The 26,842-nt window shown below is 44.6% G+C and overlaps 1 protein-coding gene across 3 annotated transcripts in view; it reads right to left on the bottom strand.

The window, feature by feature from the left end:
- Nucleotides 1-26,842, bottom strand: part of SLC44A1 (solute carrier family 44 member 1) — a 576,430-nt gene that overhangs the window by 240,128 nt on the left and 309,460 nt on the right. For all 3 annotated transcript variants that reach the window (XM_086962088.1, XM_086962089.1, XM_086962087.1), the window contains exon 4: nt 3,819-3,955. In XM_086962088.1, the coding sequence (XP_086818214.1) occupies nt 3,819-3,955 (137 nt within the window). The remainder of the gene's footprint in view (nt 1-3,818; nt 3,956-26,842) is intronic.

A 26,842-nucleotide genomic window follows, 5' to 3' on the forward strand; every position in this document is an offset into this window, starting at 1 on the left:
TAAGGGAAGAAGCATTAGGTTGTGAATGAACCTTTTCTGGAGAATGTTCTTTTTTTGAGGCTCCTAATGCCTCTAAGTGATGAGACTTTATCACAGCCTTAGAAAATGGCTCAGAGGAAACTTTTCCAGTAGATCTAGCTCGTTTGTGAGATGTTGCAGTCTTTGAAGACTGATCACTGTCCTACTCAGACAAGAGGCACTCAGTCTTTCATTTTTGGTGCCGTATAAAAAGTCTACCTTCCTTGTCTTTCAATGTTTTCTGAGAAAAGATGCAACAGATTTTGCAGTCTCTCACCTTATGTACGAGATGGAGGCAATATATGTATTCTTTATGTGGGTTATCCAAGTGCAGCCTCTTTTTCACACAAGTGTCACAAGATCTGAATAATCAATTTTTGGTTGGATGTGACATGCTGATCCAGTCAGAATATCTGTAGATATTTGCAGAAAATAACTTTCAGGAAAAACATCTTCTCAAGAGCGTAGAGAAAATAGTATATTGATCTGAGCTCAAGGAAATGGTCAGTAAACGACATACGGTAGAAAATGGGAGGGATCCCACCTCTTTTGGGAGTACTCTAGAGGGTGCTGTCACCGGATTGGCTACAGTGTATAATTTGACCTATTGTAGTGAAACACATTGCTTTATTAAGGTACCGCGGGACTCCCACTTCGACAATGAGGAATGATTTGAGGGTGTGAATCTATTAATGATCCAATACTGGAGAAACTAAAGTACCATTGAACACAGAGAACCAATGTGCATCCAACATAGGCAAGCCAAGGTACCCATCAAACCATCAGCAATAAAAGCTATTCATTCCTATCCAATGTGCTATAACCGGTCAAAACAATCAGGAAAAGTCTTTGTTCTCATTCCGGTTCAATAGCAAAATCATGCTATCAAAGGTCAATGAACTTGACACATTCACTTAATAAAGGAATGGACATATACAGATATTACAGGTTTATTCACCACAATCTAAATCAGACTGCAAGCCTCAGACATCGATGCAAGGCCACACCAATTGCAGAATGTGCACTATATAAATGCCTCCAGCATACAATAACATCAGATGTCACATTCAAGTTTTCACACTGCAACACACAGTTTGCATTTGAAATTAATTTTTAATATGATTTGTATGGGGCGGACGTGTACTTTTCATATTTATAGATACCCCTGAGGAAGGTGTTAAGTTAGACTGAAATGCATTGGGTGAAAATATGCAGGAGGAATGGAGAAAGATTATATGCCTGGGTATAGGCCCGGATGGGCAATTCCAGTGTAATTTACAATGCTTGAAAAGGTTGTTTTCCATTTCCATGACGTAACGTATAAAAGTGGATGAACTATGCACATAAGATTTGGATGAACTTTGACAAAATTGTTGAGTATGTGTAAATATTTTGCAAATATGCAAAAGGCTGTGCAACTCACTGTGACACCCAAACTTGCGTGTCACCATTCTGGGATGATTATTTCAACACACACTTTTGGAACGGAGCGTGAACGAGTGAATGCACGCCAAACTTGAATAAGAGCAAAGGAGCTAAGTTTGCAAAAACCAGGAGTGCTTCAGACCCCTTGCAGTGTGATTATAGTAAACGTCGTTCCACTTCTGAATGCACCCACGAGGATTAATTGAGATTAAACTGGCAACAAAAATACAAGGTTACGTCAATGATTCTTCCAAACAGATGTCATCTGGACAGAATATGTCATCGAAAGAAAGACATTTCAGACTATACAAATCATGGAGGCATTATTATTTTTATTTTTGATTACAAAGGGATTGAATGATGTTTATATAAGGAGTACGCAACATTTTTTTACCACCACGGTTTAAGTTCATTGGTAGAAAGATCAGGGGGGTTGAACGATTATGGTGATTGCACCAAGGGTGGAGCTGGGAAACCACATGACAAGAGTGATTACAGGTGGGGCTGGAGACGTTAGATTTAAAAGAGGGGATTTCCTGAGATGACGGGATGTTAAAAATTGTGGTTTAGCCGGGAGGTTGTGCGGTCGAGACGACAAAGATACTGCAGGTACAAATTGGGCTGTTAAGGCAGGGATATAATAAACGGAAAGTTGGAGTTGGTAAATTTGAGAGATTAGATCTCGAGGAAGGGTGTTTGAGACATTGGGAAGTTATCGATAATACACCAAAAGAGAGTATTTAAGATTGGAAAGAGTGATATAGAAGTGCGTATGGAAAGGGGGTGGCAGGTCTAAATATGTACTTGTGGGTGTACAGGGTTTCAGACAGGATTTGAACTTTGTGATTATACAGGCCGTATCAACATCTTCATTAAGAAAAGCAAAAACGGGGAGTTGGGGCATGAGTGAGATGGGCGGTATAATTGGGAGGTTGAAAACTGTAGCGAGTGGGGATTGAAACAATGGGTATTTTGCTTGGGACACGGAGGAGTTTCGGGTTAATATCACACTGGTAACCTTGAAAGGAAGGGGCTGCAGGAGGATATATGTTTATGGATGGGCACATCATTTTACAAAGGCTGGTTTATATAATGTCACATAGAGCAACACAAAGTTTGTGTTTTAAATTAATTTTGATTATGATTTGTATGGGGCTGACGTGTACTTTTGATATTTATAGATACCCCTGAGGAAGGTCTGAAGTTAGACTGAAATGCATTGGGTGAAAATATGCAGGAGGATTGGAGACAGATTACGTGCCTGGGTATATGCCCGGATGGGCAATAATAGTGTCATTTACAATGCTTGAAAAAGTTGTTTTCTACTAACTTGACGTAACAGATAAAACTGGATGAACTATAAAAATAAAATTTGGATGAACTTTGACAAAATTGAGGAGTACGTGTCAATATTTTGCAAATGTGCAAAAGGCTGTGCAACTCACTGTGACACGAAAACTTGCGTGTCACCATTCTGGGACAATCAAGTTTTCACCAGTTGGGAAAGGGAAGATTACGCATAACCACTGAATGAAATACGTACCAACTCCAAATGACACCCAGTGGTCTTAGATACCTACCCAGAATTAAGTTTTCATATTTTAAGAAATTAAAAGTAGCATAAAAACTGAAGAACTGCTTAAGCGGCATGACTCGTGTTCAGACTTCGAGCCATTTAAAAGGCCTAGTTTAGAGGCCAGGGAACATTCAACATTTTGTGATAGGACTAGGGTGCAAAAGATTGACTACACGTCAGGACAACAGCAAAGGAACATTTTTGTTAAAAATGTATATAATTGATATACTAGGTCAAACCTAAGATTTTCTATTTGCTCAGTAGACTAAATATTAGTGAGTGAACTCCATTGAAAACTCTCTCGGACTTCTACGTGGATACCAGCGGGCACCTTAAGTACTAAAACATCTGTTTTTGTAAAGTGCACATTCACTCAGAAGGGTAACTTGGCGCTGAATAACAGATGGTTATTGTTACCCAACTCAATGGTTCTTATTTTATCCACCATCGAAGGATGAAAGGATGAGTGGACCCACCAGGATTTGAACCTGTGGCCATGTGGTCGAACTCAGGCCCCTACTGTGGATGCATTAATCCACTGAGCCACCAGAACCAGCATTGTTATGCTATAATAAAACACCCATGGAACCTGTGGGTCCTGAGGTGTCTGCAGGGTGGTCATGAGCCAATTACTCATAGGGATTATCACATAAAGCAATTGAAACTAATTATTTTAGAATTTTACTTAAGGGTTACATCCATTTTGTTGAGGAATCTTGGCTCTCTCACAAAGTGCAATCACGAAAATACCCAATGTGCAATCAGGTGGAAACAGACATAACCTAACTTTGTGGCTTACCGTTGGTCTCAGCAAATTTCTGAACATCAGATAATGTTTTTAGTTCTTCTCCCGGACACGCCGACACACACAAAGCAACAGACTTGATCTTTCGATGAACCAGGTCCAAATTGCAAGGATCCAAGAAGAAGACATTTCTACAAACACAATTATAGAATACGGGGTAAGGAAAACAGTTAAGTGGGTCACAGATACAAAAGAAGCTAACTCACAATTCAGCCTGAACAAGCATGACAGACCATGGAAGAGTGAGCGAATATTGCTCCTAAAAAGCGCTGGTACAACAAATACCACAAAGGCAGAGTAGCCCTTGACACCTGGTCCTGTGTGCCGCTCCTCTTGCGCTGCTGCCCAGCTCACGAGGAAGGATTTAGCCCCCAGCCCTCAAAGCCTCCTGTTCGGTCCCAGCTGTCGGGTGACTGCTTGTTGCCACATTACTTCTGACCCCAGTCTATTTTATCCTCTAGTGTGGTAAAAGTACTTTAGCTTCCTGTTTTCTTTGTTATTTGGTTACGGTACATCATTTTGTGGTTATTACTGCAATTGTTGTAATACTTTTACCATCCCCCGCCCGCTCCCGCTGTTTTCCTACTACCTGCTTTCCCACCTCCCGGACAGCCCCTCCAACCTCCTAGGACTACTTACGGAGGCCGTTGCACGGCTCAATTGAGTAGCTTTTGACCCCTGGTCCTGTGCGCCATTCCCCCAGGGCTGCTGGCTAGCTCGAAGAGGAAAGACTACACTCCCAGCACACAAAGCCTCCTGTTCGGTCCCCGCTGTCGGGTGACTGCTTGCCGCCACATTCCTTCTGGTCCCAGTCTTTTTTACCGTCTATTGCGATATAAAGACTTTTGCTGCCAGGCTTTTTCTGTTATTTTTGTTACTTGGGGACATTACATTATTTCTTGTTTATTACTGCGAATGTTGTAATACTTTTACCGCTTGCCTCTTCCTGCCGTTTACCCACTTCCTGTCTCCCAGGCGGGCCCTCCCATGACTACATATTGAGGATGCTGTGTGGCCATTGGCAAGCCCGTCTGTGCCTGTCCGGGCCGGGACCATGCCCAGCGCCAGGAACCCTGCCCCTCGTACTCCCACAGATACTCCGCCACAGATCTCCGTGCACCTGGATGCAACAAATGTTGCCTTGCCTCTACACGGGCCCTTTTTCCTGCGTCAGATGCTGGTTTACTGCCACACTAGGACTGACTGCCATCACAGCAACCAATGCAACGCCATCCCCACAGGCCGCAACACCCCCCACCCCTCAGAACAACTTGGCTGCCTCCTGATCAACTCTAGCTCACTATGCAAACACGCCACTAAAGTCTGGGACACCATCTGCACTCTTGCCCAAATGTGACCTTCATCTCAGAGACCGGACTCACCCAAGCATCCACCCCAAACATCACCACCGCATCACCCATTGGCTAAAAGATAAAACACTGCAACCGCATCAACAGGCACGGAGGCAGCATCGCCATCATACATAAAGAATCAGTCGTTTGCACCACCACCGACGACGAGACCATCATGTAACACGTGAACCTTCCAGTGCCGCACAGACGATAAACCCACCATCAAACGTACCCTCGCCTACAGATTCCCAGGACCATGAACCAGCCTCAGCAACACCATAGCTGAATTCATCACCCCGCTTGCCATCTAATACAAATACTTCGTACTCTTGGGAGACCTCAACTTCCACCTTGACAACCCCACCGATACAAACTCCACCAACCTCCTGGAACGATTGGACAACATTGGCATCAAGCAGCTGGTCAAATATCCCATGCACAAAGCAGGACACAAGCTGGGCCATATGTCATGACCAGTAACAGAATCAGGTATAGCCACACCCCGGAACTCACCTGGTCGGACCACTCCATTGTACACTTCACTATTGCCGGACCTCCCTGCACCCCCCCAACCGCCAATATGCCCTGTTCTACAGCTAGACCAAGGTCACTCTGCACCAATTGACAGAAGCCCTCAGTAATACTTAGTCCACCTTTACAACAGACCTGAACCAGGCAGAGAGAGAACTTAAACGCCTTGATCACTTAGCACATCGAAACGCAGATGTCCTGACAAACCGGATCGAGACCAGCACCAACCAAACTAAGGAACTCTTCACCATTGTCAGAGAATTCATCTGCCTGTCAGCCAACAAAAACTCTTCGTAGGACCTCTGGGACGCCCTCGCTGACCACTTGCACAATAAGATAGCAATTATCTACGAAAACTTCGAACCTCAACCCACCGACCTCAGCATCCCATTGACCACTGCCACTGACCAGCCACTCATCACATGGGAGCAGCTCAGTACACCCAACACAAATACTCTAATGAACTCTGGAGTACCCACCGACTTATGCCCCCACCAACTTTTCAACCTTGGAAGAGACCAAATTAGCCGCCAGATCACCACCATCCTCAACATCTCCATCGCCACAGCCACCTTTCCCGACACCTGGAAAGATGCAGAAGTCAGACAAACTCTCTGCAGACCACAAAAAAGCTCCTGAACTACCGTCTCATCTCACTACTCCGGTTTCCCACTTAAGTCCTGGAAAAGGCCATTAACCTCCAACTCACCGAACACCTGAAGAGAATCAACCTGCTGGATCCTTCCCAATCAGGATTCAGAGCCAATCACAGCGCCGAGACAGCCCTGATTGCTGCAACAGGCGACATCCGCACCCTATTTGACAGAGGAGAATCAGTCACCCTGATCCTGCTTGACCTTACGCAGGGTCTCCAACCACACACTCATCGACTGACTAAATCAGATCGGAATCACAGACGACACGTTCAACTGAATGGCACCCTTTCTCATGGGGCTCACCCAGAGGATCTGTCTCCCTCCTTCACCTCTCAACCAAAGCACAAGACCTGCAGCATCCCTCAAGCCTCGTTCCAAGCCTCTTCAACATCTACATGACACCACTTGCGAACATCATCTAAACCCACAAAATCAACATGGTCTCCTACCCCGTCGACACCCAGCTCGTCCTCTTACTCTCAGCTGGCCCTGCCACAATGAATATCAACTTCCACAACTGCATGAGTAACGTCTGAGCATAGATGAAGAACAACTGCCTGAAGCTCAACACGTACAAGACGGAAGTACTGATCTTCGGCAGATATCTCCCTCTGGAACGACTCTTCGTGTCCATCGGAAGTCAAACCCACCCTCCCCCCCAGAAAGATTATGCCCGCAACCTCAACATCATCCTGGACAGCAAACTCTCAATGAAACAGCAGGTCAACGCTGTCTCAACTTTGATCCACACACTTCGTATGCTCCACAAATTCTTCAAGTGGCTCCCCAACAGCACCAGGAAAATTGTAACGCTGGCCCTCATCACTAGCGGCTGGACCACGGCAACACACACTGTGCAGGCACTACCACCGAACTCATGAGCAGCTCTAGACGATCCAGAACTCAACCTGCCTAGGAGGACCCCCTTCACCCAGCTCCTGAAAGACCTCCACTGGTTCCCCATCCCGAGAAGATGCCAATTCAAGCTCCTGAACCACGCCGACAAAGCCCTCCATGACCAAGAACACACTTACATGAACCACTGCCTGAATTTCCATCTTCCACCCAGGAAGAACAAAAGTTACTTACCTGTAAACTGTGGTTCTCCAGTATTGGTGTCTTTCATCACATGCTTGAATATTCCCCGTCTTCGAAGTGGGAGTCCCACGGTACATAAATAGCAGTAATATATATGCATGTATACAAATATCATAAATAAAAAATACATACATATAATGCAATAGAAATGTAAACCTGAAAAGTACCATAGAACAGAATAGGCCCATTGAAAAGCCCAAGGGAGAATTCACTTTAGTAACATATTAGAGTCATTATGTGTTGGTCCACATTCCAGCCAATCAGGCTGTAGCCTCCTCTAGAACCTTCTCCTCAGAAGCCCCAGTCCTCAGATTTTCGTAGCACAAGTAAGTACAAATGCTTGAGGAGAAGAGAGAGAGCCTCTGAGGGGAGGATGGGAGGGTCGCATGTGAATCTATGAAAGACACAACACAATGAGGGAGGTACCCAAAGACCAGTGAGGGACTGGGTAAACCAATATGCAAAAAAACACAAAGAGTCCCTAGTTGGTGGGGGTATATACCCTACAGCGTAGACTGACCCAACCAGAAGGCTCTAAGGGTAGCTACGTTTTCAAGGACAAGATGGTCTTTAGCATAACATACACATAATTTACAAATAATTTACAAATACAGGCTAACAGTCAGTATAGGAACCCTGTCTACAAAGCACCTCATTAATTAGGAAACTATAATCTTTACCAGTGTAAAAAACAATTTATTAAAAGCAATACAGTTTAAATTCGCATTCATAAAACAATTATACATTCAAACATATATTAAAAAACCAAAGAGTCGACGCGGCGTTTCGGTGTCTTGTTTCGATGATAACACCTTCTTCAGGACAGGTTTTTTAGTTAAAAAAATCTCTAAAAGGTAAGATTAAAAAAACATAATCAGCAGGGACCTATTGTATACTGACGTTAGCATTGTTATGACATTATTACAAAATATGGACTGTACACACAGAACAACATTCGTGATCTCTATATTCACATTTGTATATTCAGGAAAACAATCACTGTTCTCTTTTACTTTTTTTATCCATTTGAACACCCAACAAGGTTACATCATGTCTAGGGTTATTAATTGTTACACCAGCAGTGCCAGTTTGATACACATACCCACATTTGATACTGGTGACCAAAGATATTGTCTAAGTCATGGTTTTATCCTTCTGTAGATTCACTGTTAGCTTGCATTACACATACCCTTTTATCCCAACAAGATTAACTTATTACTATCTTATAATTATCCTTATGGTCCCATGCAGTTTCTCTTTTATCACTTAACAATTCTAGACCTACCTCAGAAATAGAGGGATTTAGGGAATTTGAGGTCTCATGAGGGTACAGTTTTTTTCAGTCATTAGTCTGACACTCATGGACTTATCTTCCTTTGATGTAGTTTAAAAGCAATTTTGTTCCACCTAAAGGGTAAAAGGGCAGAAATACAATATTCCTGTTATGTCTTAATAATAGGAATATTGTATTTCTGCCCTTTACAGTTACATGCTAAACAGCCGAATTGATATACGGTGGTCACCCCTGATACAGCACAGATAATTTTATTGAATACCTATATCCAGGTAATGAACCTCTATATCTATCACGGAGGTATAAGTTTTCTAAGTGTAATAGAATCTGGGTTCATCTGAATTGTGTAATTTACCCTTTAGGTGGAACAAAATTGCTTTTAAATCCCTCTATTTCTGAGGTAGGTCTGGAATTGTTAAGTGATAAAAGAGAAACTGCATGGGACCATAAGGATAATTATAAGATAGTAATAAGTTAATCTTGTTGGGATAAAAGGGTATGTGTAATGCAAGCTAACAGTGAATCCACAGAAGGATAAAACCATGACTTAGACAATATCTTTGGTCACCAGTATCAAATGTGGGTATGTGTATCAAACTGGCACTGCTGGTGTAACAATTAATAACCCTAGACATGATGTAACCTTGTTGGGTGTTCAAATGGATAAAAAAAAGTAAAAGAGAACAGTGATTGTTTTCCTGAATATACAAATGTGAATATAGAGATCACGAATGTTGTTCTGTGTGTACAGTCCATATTTTGTAATAATGTCATAACAATGCTAACGTCAGTATACAATAGGCCCCTGCTGATTATGTTTTTTTAATCTTACCTTTTAGAGATTTTTTTAACTAAAAAACCTGTCCTGAAGAAGGTGTTATCATCGAAACAAGACACTGAAACGCCGCGTCGACTCTTTGGTTTTTTAATATATGTTTGAATGTATAATTGTTTTATGAATGCGAATTTAAACTGTATTGCTTTTAATAAATTGTTTTTTACACTGGTAAAGATTATAGTTTCCTAATTAATGTGGTGCTTTGTAGACAGGGTTCCTATACTGACTGTTAGCCTGTATTTGTAAATTATTTGTAAATTATGTGTATGTTATGCTAAAGACTATCTTGTCCTTGACAACGTAGCTACCCTTAGAGCCTTTTGGTTGGGTCAGTCTACGCTGTAGGGTATATACCCCCACCAACTAGGGACTCTTTGTGTTTTTTTGCAATCTATGAAAGACACCAATACTGGAGAACCACAGTTTACAGGTAAGTAACTTTTGTTCTTCTCCAGTATTAGGGGTGTCTTTCATAGATTCACATGCTTGAATAAGAATAGAAAGCAGTAAATATTACATTAGTCATAAAGGAACATAACAATTAAGTCTTGGTAAATCATATCACTTAATAAGCAATTTTAAAACCAAAACATGACAAAACCTTTATGACTGGAGGCGGGTAGCAACAGAGGCTCACCTTGATCGGAAAAGATTTCGCAGCACCGCTTGACCTACTGCCGCATCCGCGGCATCTGTTGATTGCAGGCAGTAGTGCTTCGTAAAAGTATGGCTGCTAGACCAAGTAGCAGCTCTGCAGATGTGTCTCAGAGGTACCCCAGCAAAGAGGGCATCAGAAGTCGACACAGCTCTCGTGGAATGAGCTCGAGCCGGAGCAGGAAGGGGCTTGCCAGCCCGTTGATGACAGTAGGATATGGCAGACGATATCCATCTGGTGATAGTCTGTTTGGTTACAGGTTGTCCTTTGCACACTGGGCCATATGCTACAAACAATTGATCAGTTTTTCTAAATGTAGCTGTGCGTTGAATGTAAAATTTGAGGCAGCGCTTCACATCCAGAGTGTGCAAAGAGCGTTCCGCTGCAGATTGAGGTGCAGGGAAGAAAGTCTTAAGGACAATTGGTTCAATGAGATGGAAGTCACTGGGAACCTTAGGAATAAAACTGGGATTTGTTCTCAAAGTAACAGCCTCGTTGGAGAACTGTAGAAACAGTGGCTGTATAGTAAAGGCTTGGATGTCGCTGACGCGCCTGGATGAGGTCAGAGCAAGCAACAGAGCCACTTTCCAAGTGAGGAATTTTAGATTGGAAGAATGGATGGGCTCGAATGGAGGCAAAAGTAGTTGAGACAAAACTAAGTTCAGTCGCCAAGAAGGTGGGGGCCGACGGATTGGTGGGAACATCCGAAAAAGGCCCTTGAAGAATTGTCTGATTATCCTGGAGGAGTACAAAGATGTTACGCCATCATGGCGAAAACGAGAGATTGCAGCTAGAAAAACCTTTAGAGTGGAGTGTGATAGTCCTGATCTTGCTAGTGACAAAAAGAACGGCAAGATTTGTTCTGGCTGAGCACACATGGGATCCAGTGTTTTAGTGGAGCACCAAGTACAGAAACGCTTCCACTTCAACTGGTAAGTTTTGATGGTAGATGGGGCGCGAGCACTTGCTAGCACTGCCCTACAATCTTTGTCGATATTCATGTGTGCAAATTCATTGTACTCAGGTTCCAAGCATGAAGTTGGAGATATGCTGGATCCGGATGGCATATTTGACCTTGTTGCATCGTGAGAAGATGTGGCAGAGGATGCAATTGTATCGGATGTGTCAGAGAGAACAGGAGAAGATCTGAGAACCAAGGACGTCTCGGCCATTTGGGTGCGATCAGGATTATTCGACACGGTTGGAATCTCATTCTGTGTAACAGACGAGGAATGAGCGGCAGTGGAGGGAATGCATAGATGAAGTCGTTCGACCAGTCTATTGAAAAGGCATTCCCGCTCGACTCCTTGTGTGGATGCCGGCTCGCAAACCGTTGAGACTTCCTGTTGAGAACAGTTGCAAAGAGATCCAACTGTGGTCGGCCCCACTGTCGGAAGATGAAATCCAACGTTGGTTGGTTGAGTTCCCATTCGTGGTTGTCCGAGTGGGCTCTGCTGAGCGAGTCCGCCAGCACATTGGCCACGCCTGGTACATGGACAGCTTGGAGATGTATTTGCTGTTGGATAGCCCAATCCCATATTTCCTGTGCCAGTTGTGACAGCACGAGAGATCTTGTGCCGCCCTGTTTGTTGATTTAGTGCATGCTGGTGGTATTGTCCGTCCTCACCAGCAATGTTTGTCCCTGCACTACTCTCTGAAAGGACTTCAAGGCTAAGAAAATCGCCAGTAGTTCTAAGCGATTTATGTGCCAAGTGCGCTGAGACGCCGTCCATTTTCCCTTCACGGACATCCCGTCGAGATGTGCCCCCCAACCTTCTATGGAAGCGTCTGTCGTTAGTGTAAGTGTTGGTGGTTCGTCCTTGAATGAACGACCTGTCGCTATGTTTAGAGGATGAGCCCACCACTCCAAAGCTTTTTGAATGCGGGGCGCTAGATGGATCTTGTCTTCGAACGACCCCGATACCTGCTTCCACTGGCTGTCTAGTTCTTCTTGTAGGACTCTCATGTGCAATCTGCAGTTGGGAATCAGTTGAATGCACGAAGAAGCCATGCCGAGGAATGATTTGTACATCCGGACAGAAACATACTGCCTTGACTGCAGGAACTGTACTTTCTGTAACATTCGGCCCTGTCTCTCCTGTGAAACGAACACTTGCCCTAGCCGAGAATCGAGCGAGGCTCCTAGAAAATCTCGCTGTTGAGATGGTTGAAAGTGTGACTTTAGGCAATTGATGGAGAAGCCCAACGTTTCGAACAGGGATATGCAGACTTGTGTGTGCTGTTCCGTTAATTGAAAAGTCCTGGCCTTTATCAGGCAGTCGTCCAGATACAGATAGAACTGGATGCCCTGTAAACGCAGGTAGGCAGCCACCGGGGCTAGAATCTTGGTAAATACCCTCGGTGCTGATCGAAGGCCGAATGGTAGGACCTTGAATTGATAATGAAATTGGCCGACTGTAAAACTGAGGTATTTCCTGTGCCTGGGATGATTAGGCACATGGAAATATGCATCTTGAGGGTCTATTGTTGAAAAGTACTCTCCTGGAATGAGGAAATTCAAGATTTGAAGTAGGGTAAGCACCTGAAAAGTCTTAGATTTGAGAGCTGTAAACAAGTTCATCGCATCAAAGATGGGGCGCCACTCTCCTGATTTTTTCTTCACTAGAAAGAAACGGGAGTAAAACCCCCAGCCGCGTTGATTTTGCGGTACCAATCCTATGGCTCCTTTCCTGATCATAAGCTGCACCTGGGTCAACAGTTCCTTGAAATGGGGAGAAGGTGGACCCGAAGGCGGGCGAGCGGGGGGAAATTTAGTAAATTCCAGGGTATGTCCTTTTAAAACAACGTCCAAGACCCATTGGTCGTTGGTAATGTGCGACCAATTGCAGAAGAACTTCGAGATTCGACCTCCAAGATGCACAGTCGTCTCACTGTTTTTTGTTGGTGTTCGCACCACCTCTGTAATTGGACTTACGCCGGTAAGGTCTGGAGGTGGATGAACGATTTTGGGACTGATAGGATCCTCTTTGTCTGTTATCATTGTAATTGTATGCTCGATATTGGCCTGTTCCACGAAAAGTAGAGGTTCCTCCTCCTCTACCACGTGCTCCACGAAATGGCCTTTTCCGATATTGAAGAGTTGTCAAGGACTTTGCTGTATCTGTGTCCTTCTTTATAAGTTCCAAAGCATCATCAACATGCTTACCGGATAAAGATTCACCGTTGTAAGGTAAATCTAACACTCTGGACTGGACTTCTGGACGGAAGGTGGTTGATTTCAGCCAGCCTTGACGGCGCAAGACTGCAGCACCCGCTAGTTGTCGGAAACCAGTGGAGGATATATCGACGGCACAGTCGATTATTTCTGCTGAAATTTTTTCTCCTTCGAGAATGATGGCCTGCGCTTCATCCCGGATGGAGTCGGGCATTTGAGGGATCAGACCAGCGATCTCAGACCACATTTGACGGTCGTAGCGACCGAGAATGGCTAAGGCGTTGGATGCTCTCACCGTTGTCGCTGCCATAGTGGTAAATTTCTTTCCAATTGAGTCTAATTTACGGCCATCCTGATCAGGCGGAGATGTCAGGGGTATGGCTGGATTCCGAGATCTTTTTTGTGCCGCCTGAGTGATAACAGAATCTGCCTTAGGTTGTGAAACCAAACAGGCCGGAGAAGTAGGTGGCGCTTTATATTTTTTGTCCAATCTAGGTAGAACGGCTGGTATGGAATTAGGACGTTCCATCAACTTTAGACCTTCTTCCCATATGTGGTCTATGATAGGGATGGTATGCGTTTGCCGTTGAGGTAAGTCCTTAAAATCATACAAAAAGCATTCCGTTTGTTGCGCCTCGATTGTTAAGTGGAACCTTTTCGCTGCACGAACCATAAGGTTATGGAAACTCGCGATATCCACTTGTGGCGAAGCTCTTGGTGATGCCGGTGGAGTAGAGGGTGTCTGTGCCCTATAATTGTCCCATTCCTGCATGTCATCATCAGTGTCATTATCCCCAGTGTTATGAGGAGTTTGATTCTCATTATCAGTATCAGGACAAGCACCCAAAGGAGACGTAGGCGCGACAGGCGCCGGAGCTTGAGGCCTAGGTGCTGGAGACTGTGGTCGAGGTGCTGGAGACGGAGGTCGAGGAGCTGGAGGCTGAGACCGGTGTACTTGAGGTGCCGGGGAAGCAGGCAACGACGGTGGAAACCTACGATTGTAGTCGTCCAGCATATGTTGCAAGTTTTGCACCAATGACAGAGGAATTTGCGTAACCTGTTCGTAAGTTGTTGGTTGTGATCTATCGATTGGAAAAAGTACATTCCCATCTTCGACGTTATTATCCACATCCTCATCCTAGTCACTGTAGTCTTGACATTTAATGTGTAATTCAGAAGGACTGGATGCTGGTTCATAAGTTTGATCCATTTCAGAATCATTTCCGGACTCCTCTTCTCCAGACTGAAACAATTTTTCCGGAGGCTGAGATCCACTCCTTACTGGACTTAACTGTATGAGTGGTACAGTCTTGAGAGATGAGGCAGTAACCACTTTGAAGGTGGTAGTAGTCTGTAGGGGTTGGTGCGTCGTCAACGAGCCCGTCGACGAAATTTCCAAAGTCTTAGCACCCCCTGGTTGTTTTTGCGTTGTCGCCGCAGAAGCTGGCGTAGGAATTAACAGCTTAGTCTTGGTCGACGAAGATTTGTTGGTCGTCGACGAGGTCGTCGACGAGGTTGCATTCTACGTCGTCGACGAGGCTTTCGACGACGAGATAGTAGCCATCGACGGAACAGTCGTCGACGGGATGGTCACAGTCGACGGAGATGTAATCGTCGACGGGACAGTCGTCGACGAGGAAGATCCGGTCGTCGGAACAGGCGTCGACGACGATGGCTTGTTCTTCGTCGACGGAGGAACCGTCGACGGAAGGCGCGTTGACGATGATTTCTTCATCGACGGTTTGATCGACGAGATCATAATAATAGACGAGATGGGTCTCACCTCTTGGCTGCTCGTCGACGAGATGGTCGTCGTCGTTGCAGAGCTGGTCGACAGGGAAGAAGTAGTCGTCGACGTTGAAACTGCCAAAACGGACTTTGTAGTCGCTGAAGACGTCGACGGACGCGTCGACGAGCCTGTCGACGAGCCAATGCCCATTTTTTAAGAGGAGGGCATAGTCTTGGGTCTAGACGCCAGAGAGCCAGGTCCCGTAGGCGCGCCCTGAAGCAAGTCTTGTGGGGAGACATCCTTGAAAGAACCCAACATTTTACTCTTTTTAAGAAAAGGAGAGGGAACTTCAGTCTCAGACCCACGCTTCTGAGAGGATTTAGAAAATCCAGATGACATACTCTCAGCATCGGAAACCACATTCTCAGATGTTTTCAACTTCTGTAGCCACAGAAGGAGACGGGCCTCTCTATCCCTCAATGTTTTAGGGGGAAAAGTGCGACAGAACTTGCAGGAAGAGGCAATGTGGTCCGGGTAAAGACAGTAAATACACTTACTGTGTGGGTCCTCATGAAAAAGGCGCAATTTACCACAGGATGGACAAACCTTCAACAAATTTTTCTTAGTAGAAGACATTTCTGAAGAAAAACAGCTAGAAACTGGAAAAAACTGAGCAGAGCTCAGGGAGACTCCCTTCACACGACGTGCGGTAGAAAATCTGAGGACTGGGGCTTCTGAGGAGAAGGTTCTAGAGGAGGCTACAGCCTGATTGGCTGGAATGTGGACCAACACATAATGACTCTAATATGTTACTAAAGTGAATTCTCCCTTGGGCTTTTCAATGGGCCTATTCTGTTCTATGGTACTTTTTCAGGTTTACATTTCTATTGCATTATATGTATGTATTTTTTATTTATGATATTTCTCATGTATACATGCATATATATTACTATATTACTGCTATTTATGGACCGTGGGACTCCCACTTCGACGACGGGGAATATTGTAGCATGTGAATCTATGAAAGACCCCCTTAATACTGGAGAACTAGTACCTACATGAAAGCCTTGGGGGGGGGGGGAGGGGGGGGGCTAAGGAGTTAATCGGAATAGTTGTCTGGCAAGACTGTTCATTTACCTTTTACTAATGTACGCTGCATTGTCATATTTTATCCTACATGAAAATAATAATTACCAATAAACTACAAATAAAGGAAATAACAGCTATATATTGACATAGCAATTCTGCAATCACAGGATTGTATTCTCATTACAACAAAAGGGATCATCATGATCAGTCTTTTAAAAAATCCTTGAAACAAATAAACAGGGAATAGACAGATAAAACCAACAAAAACGAACATGAGGCAATGTCTCATGTAAATGGACAGTCGAACTGTCACAAGTATCTTAGAGACAGCATACACAAAGGAGGGACAACCAATTGGGTTTTGGGCATCAGCATCTAAACAGCATATTACAATATTTTACAGTGGGTTGGATCTGCTCATCCAGAACGTTTACAGAATCCTCCTGACTGGTTATGGGTAGGAAATGTGTAATCATTTCTTTCTTCTTGCTACTATGCGAGTATTAGTAGCATAGAACTTTGAATTCATGGTGGCCAGTTGTCATCTTTAACATGACTGCAGAAGGCAATAAGACTTTCGTCCCATAGACGGGCTATTAAGGGTTTTCTCAGCTCCTTTTCTCTTCTGTATGTTGAGTGGTACTTTCTGCCTCGACCCAGTGCTGCATAGCCTTAATTAAGTCCTCTAGTAGGGGATCCAGGGGTAGGAGCCTTCCATTCCATTGATATGGCTCTGTGTGCTATTTTTAGAACAAGATCTACGATTCTGGATTCAGCTCTGCTCTTTTTAGAGCATTTAAACAGCCCTAGGATGCTATTGCGGTTAGTGTATCGGTGACCACCTTCCAGAACCAGTCCTTGGACTATCTGTAGTATTCTTACATGATGTTTTATTCCCTATGTTTCTCTGCTCTAGCTGCTCAGCCTGTGTGTGTGTCTTCTGTATGGAATGTTGATGAGTGGACCTTGAGTAGAATGCCTGGGTGACTGGATGAGGAGTGACAGTTGGTGAGAGGGGCTGAGCAGCTAGCAGGCTGCTCCTGGTTGGGCTGTTTTTTATGATGACTTACCCGTTGATAAGGACTTACTGATGTTACCTGTGAATAAACCTACTTGGATTACAAGTTACAGCGTGTCACCCTTACTACACTATCCCACAAAATGATACCGTAGGCACGTCAGACATCCCAGAGTAAAGTTTGCTAAGGTTGCTCCTGGTCAGATACGCCCTATGCAAAAGGCTGAATTATATATATTTGATTCTGACATTGCGAGACATTTTCAGAGGCTAAGCTGGGGCCCACTTCCATTCATCATTATTGAATCTCCTTCCAACGTCCGTTTTCCATTTCTCATGGAGGGGAGTTAGCTGTGCTGCACTAGGTCCAAGTAAAGCCTCTTCTATCCAATTGAATAGTTTTCCATCTGTCTGCATAGTGCAGTGTCTGCATTAATGAGTGTGTTTGAAGTTCACCATCAGTTACCTGCCAAGAATCGCACATACTGCCTTAGACAGTCTTTCATGTTCTCACTGAGTGACGCAGTTCCCACGTTTTCACCTTTCAGCAGTTCTTCTGATGTGTAAAATCATGTCTAAGTCAGAAAGCCTACCAAAGGGATAGCAGGGGTGTAAGGAATGACGTGTGGCATTTAGGAGGAGAGAGGTGAAGATGAAAGATGTTGTTCTGAAGCTCCTCTTGTATCAAGGGTGGCAGCAAACCTGTTTACAACTAGTGTCCCCCACCAAAACACCGGGATTCCCTATGCAGCTGGGCCACCAAAAAGTATAGTTATAAATTGGGGGACCTCAAAGCCCCCCTGCTCCGTTTGATGTTTAATCTTCAAAAAAGCAATGCTCACGCACACATACCCGCTGTCTCAGTAATGCTGACCAGGGGTGGGCGGAATTTGCGAAGTCGCGCTACTCAAAGCTCCGCGAAATGGTAAAAAATCTCAACGAGCAAGCAAAAGTTCTGTGAACACGCAGACTTGCTACTTCCGCCAGTTCGCAATCCTTTTTTCCTGTTGGCGAACGCTGTTTGAGTGCTCGGGCAGAAATCACACTAACACGCATTTTGAAATTGCGAACAAGCAAATAATTCCACAAAGCCACGGATCATGGAATTTTGGGCAATTCCGCGTTCTCCGCAGAACGCAAAATTACCCAAATTCCGCAAATTCCACAAGCGGAACGGAACTTATCGCCCAGGTCTAATGCTGACCCCCTTGCTTACCTTTCCTTCTCTCCCCTGATGCTTTATCCCCTCAGTTCTCTTCCCCACCAGCCTATAGTTGTCTGTGGGTTTATGTGTTAAAATTTTCTTCGTTGAACAGATTTGAACCATAAAAAGATTGCACAGCAACAGGTCTAGTTCTTAAGAGAATTTTCTGGAGCCACGGGAGGTTAGCAAAGTAGTATAAAAGTAGAAGCATTACAATTTTAGATAATTCTATTCTTAGCACCACTCACGCATCCTCTCCCCACCAATGTGGAGAAGTGTGGCTCAATGGTTAGAGCGGCAGACCCTGATGCAGAGGTCTAGCCTGGGACCAGGGTTCAATTCCCGCCTCGGCGGGACTTGGACTCAATTTCCTCTGACCGGATATTTCTCGTCTCAATGCCTATTCTAATCATGGGTCCCACTCTGCAACTCTGGGCAATAGCTTGCTTAATCTCCACAGCGGCCCCAACAACGCAAGGAGGAAAAAGCTTCACAGGGAAAAGCCAGGAAGGGTTCCACAGCGGTATGCGTACAAGCGCCGAGATACCCTCATGGGTGATTAGTGCGCTATACAAGTACTACTACATTTACATTTACAATGGATACCTGGTTTCCTTCTAGAAGGTCAGGCTCCGCTGTATATTGTGTATCTTTAAGAGTGAAATGTTGTTAGCTCATGTTTTAGGTCACCTCTGCCTAGGTCAACTATGTTCCTTGCTCTACCTTGGTTGGTGGGAAATATACTGGATTTTCAGTGCAGATACTTCTGCAGAAAATTCTTCCGGACCTGGACAATCCACTACACATTGAACCTAATAACCCTTATGAACCATAAGCATATTGTCAGTATAGAATGGCACTGCATGGACTTCCCCAGTTAATGGTATCCCCCATTCTGTCACTCACAATCTAGCTGCGAATGGTTCCATTGCTAGAGAAAATAGTAGGGGAAAGGAGTGGGCAACCCTGCCTCGTGCCTTTGCCCACCTCATATGAAGGGGAAATGTGTTTGCCCAGTCTTGCAGTAGACAGAGGCCTAGCATATAATAGTTTAACCCATTAGATTATGTTCCTGCCAGTTCCAAACTTCGTTATTCCAGAGAACATATGTTGCCAACTAAGAGTAGAGAATGCAGTATAGGGACACTGATGGGGACCTCCCCCAGAACACGAAACAATTGCCTCACATTTCGGCATGTGCTACAGACTGAGACTAAATGTACTAATCTGGTAAATCTTGGGCGTATCTTATAATCTATAATAATAATAATAATAGGGGCATTTATAGAGCGCTGAATTACGCACACCGGCGTGTCCCCGCGCTGAGGTGAGAAAGGCGGAGGCTGAGAGTTAGCTGGAGGGCAAGCAATCTATCTGACATATAGGTACGTTTTTAATTTAGCACGGAACCTAGTTTCTACTGGTTCTAAACGTAGCTCCATCGGAAGTTTATTCCAATGTTTTGCCGCTACGTACCTGAATGATCTGCCTCCCATGCGGGCTTTCTTCACCTTGGGGATTCTCAACAGTCCCCCACCCGCAGATCTTAATGCTCGAGCAGGTTCATAGGATTCAATAAAGCTCTGCAATGGTCGAGGTTCCCTGCCATTCAGAATCCGATGGCAGGTGCAGAGGGCCTTGTACTCTACTCTGCTCCTCACCGGGAGCCAGTGCAGCTTCTGCAAGGCCTCCCTCGAGGGCGCCCTTTTGGGCAGCCTGAGAATCAGACGTGCTGCCGCATTCTGCAGCACTTGAAGGCGACCAAAACTCTTCCCAGGTGCCCCCAGGTACAGCAGGTTCGCATAATCCAACCTTGCGGTCACCAATGCATGTACCAGGGTTTTACGGGCCTCCATGGGCAACAGTTCCAGAACTTTCCTCAGCTTTTTCAAAACTCCAAAGCACAAGCCCACCACACGGTTGATTTGGGGCCCAAAGGTGAGGCCCGCATCTAACCATACCCCCAGGTTTTTTGCCTCCTGACAGGGGGTGGGGGTCGGCCCTAAACAAGATGGCCACCAAGCCGACGACCAAGCAGACTGGTCTCTCCCACCACAAGCACCTCTGTCTTGCTGCCGTTCAGTTTCAGACAGTTCATAGCCATCCAATCGGCCCGATCTTTCATGCACGACCGGAAGCCATCTGCAGCAAGACAGGGCGCATGCGACAGGGAGATGACCAGCTGCGTATCATCCGCAAAAGATACCATTTGGAGGCCATGGCTCTCAACAATGGAGGCAACGGGCGCTACATACAAATTAAAAAAGGGTCGGGCTCAGAGACGAGCCCTGAGGCATGCCCTGGCCCAAAGGGACCCCTTTGGAGTAGCAGTCTCATTGCCTCACTTGGAAGCTTCTGCCCGTTAAGAAGGCCTGGATCCACCTCAGCGCAGTGTTAGCGATGCCACCTCTGCTCAGACACTGTAGCAAGGTGGAGTGTGCTACAGTGTTGAACGCCACGCTGAGGTCCAACAGGATCAAGGCCATCGTTTGCCCCTCCATCTACGCCCTGCCTCAGATGTTCTGTTGCCATCAGTAGGGCAGACTCTGTCGAATGGCGAGGTCTAAAGCCGAACTGCGTAGTGTGGAGCAACCCTGCCTCCTCCACATATTCCATGATTTGAGTGTTTACCACCTTCTCAGCCACTTTGGACATAAAAGGCAGCAGAGAGATGGGTCTCAGATTTTCTAACACATCAAAACTAATGTTAGGTTTCTTCCGGAGGGGGAGCACCACTGCCTGTTTCCACCCCTTAGGTAGCATGCCCAACTTAAAAGAGACATCCAGGACATGCCTTATATAAGGCTCCAGGACCTCCAGGCTGTCCCTCAGACATTTAGGGGACACCGGGTCCAGAGGGGAGCCAGATTTTACAGAAAGACATGTCCTGACTAACTCTTCAGGAGGGGGTTGATGAACATTGTAAGAAGCCCCAGGTTCTCCGTGCCCCCAGATGTTACATCAAGCTCAACCCCTGTGGAGAGAGGATTGGGGAAGGTCGAATAGATCTTTGTAACCTTAGTGGAGAAAAAGTCGGCAATGCGATCGCATGATTCTATCAAACAATTCTCCGGGTCTGCAGAAGAGTCTATAGTGGTCAAGGACTTGTAGATGCAGAAGAGCTCCTTAGCAGAGTTCTTTGCCCCTAGGATTTTACCTGCGTAAAAGGCTGCCTTCGATTTCTTAATCAGCCTGTGATGTATCCGCCTTTTTTCTAAAAACAGTTCCCTGGCATGACTGTCATACGCTACCCTCCATGATCTTTCCGCTCGCTTACATTCTGCCTTGGTCCGCCGTAATTCTCCATTGAACCATGGGGCTGTTCTCTTCGTGCGACCGCCTGCAGATGTTCGGCTAAGTGGTGCAGTGTGATCTAGCGCCTCTTTAATGCGCCTATTCAGATTAAAATCAGCCGATTCTATATCCTCTCCTCCTGGCTGACCTTCCCGTGTCAGTGCTTCATTAAAATCCTCCAAGGAGAATTTTGCCCACTTCCTCCTCAGATAGTTCAGGGGTGCCGGAGTATGTTTTATGGCCTTTATGTTGTTTATGGAGAATACCACCAGGAAGTGGTCCGTCCAGGAGATCGGCTCAACTGTAGAGACCTCAACCCCTCCCCAATTTGCAAAGATCTGGTCTAAAAGATGGCCTTGGCGATGAGTGGGGCTTGAGCTCTTAAGTTCTAGCTGAAGGGCTTGAATGTCCCTGCAGAACTCCTCCACTCCTTTATCCCCTGGGCTATTCAGATGCAGATTTAAGTCTCCCAGTAATATGAATTTATCCCTACGTAACGCTGCCTCTGTCACGCTATCTAACAACTCTCCCTGAACTTGGTCCCAGACCCCGGAGGTCTATATATTAGAAAGCCTTTGATCGTCATTCCCCCATTAATTTTTATAGTGAAGGCTCCCGCCTCGCTATCTGCGACTGGGGCCATCTCCAGTAGACAACCTAGATATTTTTTTAAAATAATCGCAATCCCCCCTCCTTTCCCCACTGGCCTGTCCTGCCTAACCATAGAGTAATTCTCCGGCATAGCCTCGATAATATCCGAATCAGAGAACTGGTCTAGCCACGTTTCCGTAAGGAACAGAAGATCAAACGGTCTGTCCGTGAGCAGCTCGAAAATGTCAAGCCTATGCTTCCGCAGTGATCTCACATTAAGAAGGCCACATACTAGCGCGGCTTGTTCCCCAGTACCCTGCAGTGCGGTGACGAAGGGGAACAGACAATGAGCACATTCCGCGTCCTCAGCTGTCATACCATGCCTACACGGGTAGGTGGTCTCCGGACGCAGGCTAAGGAGTAGCTCCCTGTCCCAATAGATTTTACCATGTGGAGCAGGGGTTATCGCCCTAGCCCGCAGTCGGGCGCAGACGGGCTCGACTTTGGCGACACTTCGGCGCGCCGAAGTGTCTATGATTTTGTTGGCGATTTAGTACTCCATATTAAATATAGCTAATGATCTGTAAGGTAGTTTCTTCCTGGCTTAAGTAGTGACACTATTAGGACTTCACTAGTAGTGGTAGGCAGGTAACCAGTCTCCTATGCAAACACACACAGCAGCTAGCCTCAGGACTAATTGGAAAGCATACATAACGTAGAATTCAAGTGGGAGGCCATCCGAACCTGGAGTTTACACAGGAGTAACCTAAGCATCTCTTGAGTAGCTAATGGGCCCTACGATGCTCAGGGATCACTACAAGAATATAAGATTCCTCGGGAAGGTTTCTAATATTCCAGTAGCAGTATCACCAATATGACACCTTGAGGTAGTAATTGAAGAACGTCAAGTTAATTTCCTTGTAGAAGCCTAGAATGGTATCTGGAGCTACCACAATTGAAGTTATGGGATTAACCGAGGAATCTGGTTGAATTCGTTTTTACCAGTAAACTGCCTAATTTGTCCCCTTCTATATCAGTTTGACACGTAAGTGGAGTATTCTATGCATCTCAGCCTTTCAATCAAAGTGGCGGGATTCTCTTATTGCTAATTGTGTGGGGTCAAGCATGGTTTTGCTTTCTCAGTAAATAAAAGAGTCCACCACCAACTAAAATTATCTTTCTATAGTTTTACAGGCCCCCACAATCATGTGATTACAGTGGTCCTGATGATTGCCTTAAAGACATCCCATTTCACCGGGGCTACAAAGCTGGTACCTTATTATCAATAAAACATTTTTGATGGCCTCCCCTATTGACCTTGTAAAAGCTGGGTACCAGAGTGTGCAGTATGGCATCCGTGGTGTAGGCATAGTTACTATGCCCCACTGAATAAACATTTCTAGTGAATTATGGTCCAAGTTTGGTCTCCACATTTTTTTTTCTGAAATGCAGCGTATAAGGAAGTTGAACAGAGTATGCAGTCCAACCTCACAAGCAAATCATGCTCTGATAAAAAGTAATAATGCGCCCTAAATCCAAAATGATGAATATAATGATGGGAAATGGGGAGTGCCTGACTTTGGAATATGGGAGAATCTTGAATCTAAAGCTCAGAAACCCAAGCATTTACAAAATGGAAAAAAGAATAAGTAGAATCTTTGCAATATAGGTAAGGGAGGGAAGAGAGAATTTCTGTTTTACTTACATCATGTGGGAAATACCTGTATTAATACTGATATTGTGAAAAAATACAAATGCTGAACAATACCTAAACATGCATAGTAAATTCAAAACAATAAAATAAAACAGGAATAATATACTGAATAACATGTTTATTAACCATTTTAAAATTATTTAAAATATGCTGATCAGGGTCACAAAAATGAAAAAAAAGAATCAATGGGTTGAATCGTAATATATAATTAAACACTTAGAATTATTTTCAATTAAATATTATGGCAGGGCGATAGAGTGGGATTACAGTGTTTATCTCTGCCTTGTAAAAAATCAAAATAAGGAATGTGACAAAAATAAGCTCCTACTCTATAAAAGTATTTCAGCTTTTTCTCCTTGTTTTTAGAGCCAAGATTTGTGCTAAAAGTTTAAACATTTTAGAGTCATAGGAATACATTTCAGCAGTCTTTGTTTTCACTTATTACCTCACCTCGACACATTTTATGGAAACCAACAAACATGTTGGTATGGTCCATCGCCGTTTCGGAGATTCGTAATCCACATTTAGTAGGATATTGTGGAGATGCTACTGGCATAGATCAGAACTTCTCTCTCCAGAAACGGCAATATAAATAACATCTATGCGAAGATCACAAACCACTTTGAAATTAATATGGAGCGATCTGTCCATAGGAGCTGGAGCAGAGGGAGTTGGCCCCAAAAGAATCCATCATTTCTCTAAATGAAATCGGATGAATCTGCTATGATGAGGAGTTATTTGTCCAACCGGCACCTGCATCTTGCGGGATAGAACTATGTCCATAGATGCAAATACTGATATCTCTGGAACTGTAAGGTCTAGTAATGAATTTCGAATTGTTCTAGAATCAGTGTAACACCCTTCAGCTAAAATAACTGGCCTAAATGCTTGTGAAGTGAAGGCGAGCGTCCTTTAGGGCAGAGAGAGGAGACAGAGGCACCATGTTGGCAAGGTATACGTCTGGAACGGTTAGGGCATATGCTTCTCGTGATACAAAAGCCCTTGAGCAGCTTCTCAACCCAATGACACTTCTTGGTGCCCGATTTCTTCTGGAGAAGTTTGGTTTCTCAGTGAATCCTTAAGCAGATCCTCCAGTTAGCTGGGCCTTGTGCAAGTCTTCCTGTGGATCCGGCTAGCCCCTCCCGCAAGGTCCTTGTAGTGTCCAGCTTGTTGGCTGCCACATCCTTATGGCCCAGTCTTTGATGCTTTGGACTGGGATCATGGACCAAACCTTACGGTTCAGGACTCTGTAGCATTCCATGCTCCTCAGTACCAAACACTAATGTGCAGCAAGGTCCACATTCAGTACTTATGTGGCCTCTATCTTAGGGATTGTGGAATAGACCTGTTTTTAGCTGCCATCTATTCCCTACCTCAAATGATATGTACATATGTTTGCATAATAAATACGTATTTTCGAACCCTGTGTACAGATGATCTTTACCAGCATATGTATGAGAGACAGTGGTGGAGTAATCACAGAAGCAAACTGCAGATCAAAGGGAACACAAGATATGCCCTCAGTCAGAACAGCAGCCACAGACCGGTTACAAGTTATTCTGGTGTACATATCAACCATGATTTGTCGGCAACTAGCTTCTTTCTCAAACTGAGACGGACATCATCATCAATGACAATCAATGTCCTCCGGTGTTACAGGAGGCTGCTTTAAATCGGGGAACACGACAGGACACCTGATGTGTCAATTTTAAGGAGAAGACGCTACCTGGATGTCTGTCGTCTAGAAGTGTGGCGATATCGCAAACACTGCCAGGATGTCAAAGGAAATGCTGCCTGGATAGGCGTGCACTACACCTAGACGAGTGCATCTGTGTTACTTGATTGTAATCAATGTGATTCGCATAAGTAGAAGCATAAATAAAAACGACCCTAAACACCAACCACTTGTGAAGCGGCGGACAAAATAGCATTGTGTGCTGTGATCCAGTGAAGAACAATTAGAGTGGTCGATGCATGCATTCAGAGAACTAGAAATAAGGCATGACACAGATGTATTAACTAATTTAAACAACTGTTTGAAAACCACTCAGCATGGCAATTTACGGAAAAAAGCAATATATAATAGAACAAGAGTGGTGTGTTTGAAGCAATTAGGGACATTTCATTTAAAGCATAACGACAAACATTATGTTTGCCAGCATCAGCACCTCCATATCTTTTACGATTTGTACTTGTAAACCAACATAAAGTGGTACCAATAGTTAAAGTCTTTTTGGCCACTACAGGTTAATCCGAACTACAAAAGGAACATTGAAAAAAGGGCTTTTAAGCTTATGTAGAAGCCATCGGAGAGGACATTTACTGATAAGAGAAAACTGGGATTGCTAAATCACTGGGTAGGGCAGAGGAACGCCAAGTCTTAAAACATTTTCCAACATTTGCCACCATTTTGGTGGCTGAGAAAGCATAAGAAAACATGGATGAATACGAAGAAGCAATTTGCCAAAATGGATGCAAATTACAGGAAAACAGCAAATGAAATAGTGGTCAGGCACAAGGTTCTAGATAGAGGGCAAATGCTAGAAAAAACAGTCGGTTCTTTCCTTTCTGCCTCGAGAGCTTTAACAGCCACATGCAATTTTAGACCATTTAATGACAATCTGATTAGGGGGTCAACTCATTCTCAAGACCTCTCACTTAAAACGTCACGACAATTTACTATTGACAGAAAAGCCGACTTTGGACAAAGGCATTCAAACAGCAAGGCAAGAGGAAACAACATCTCAAGGGACGAAACGGCTCACACAGAGTGACAGTAA

The sequence above is a fragment of the Lissotriton vulgaris genome, chromosome 3_1 (genome assembly GCF_964263255.1).
Source record: "Lissotriton vulgaris chromosome 3_1, aLisVul1.2, whole genome shotgun sequence".
Lineage (NCBI taxonomy): Eukaryota > Metazoa > Chordata > Amphibia > Caudata > Salamandridae > Lissotriton > Lissotriton vulgaris.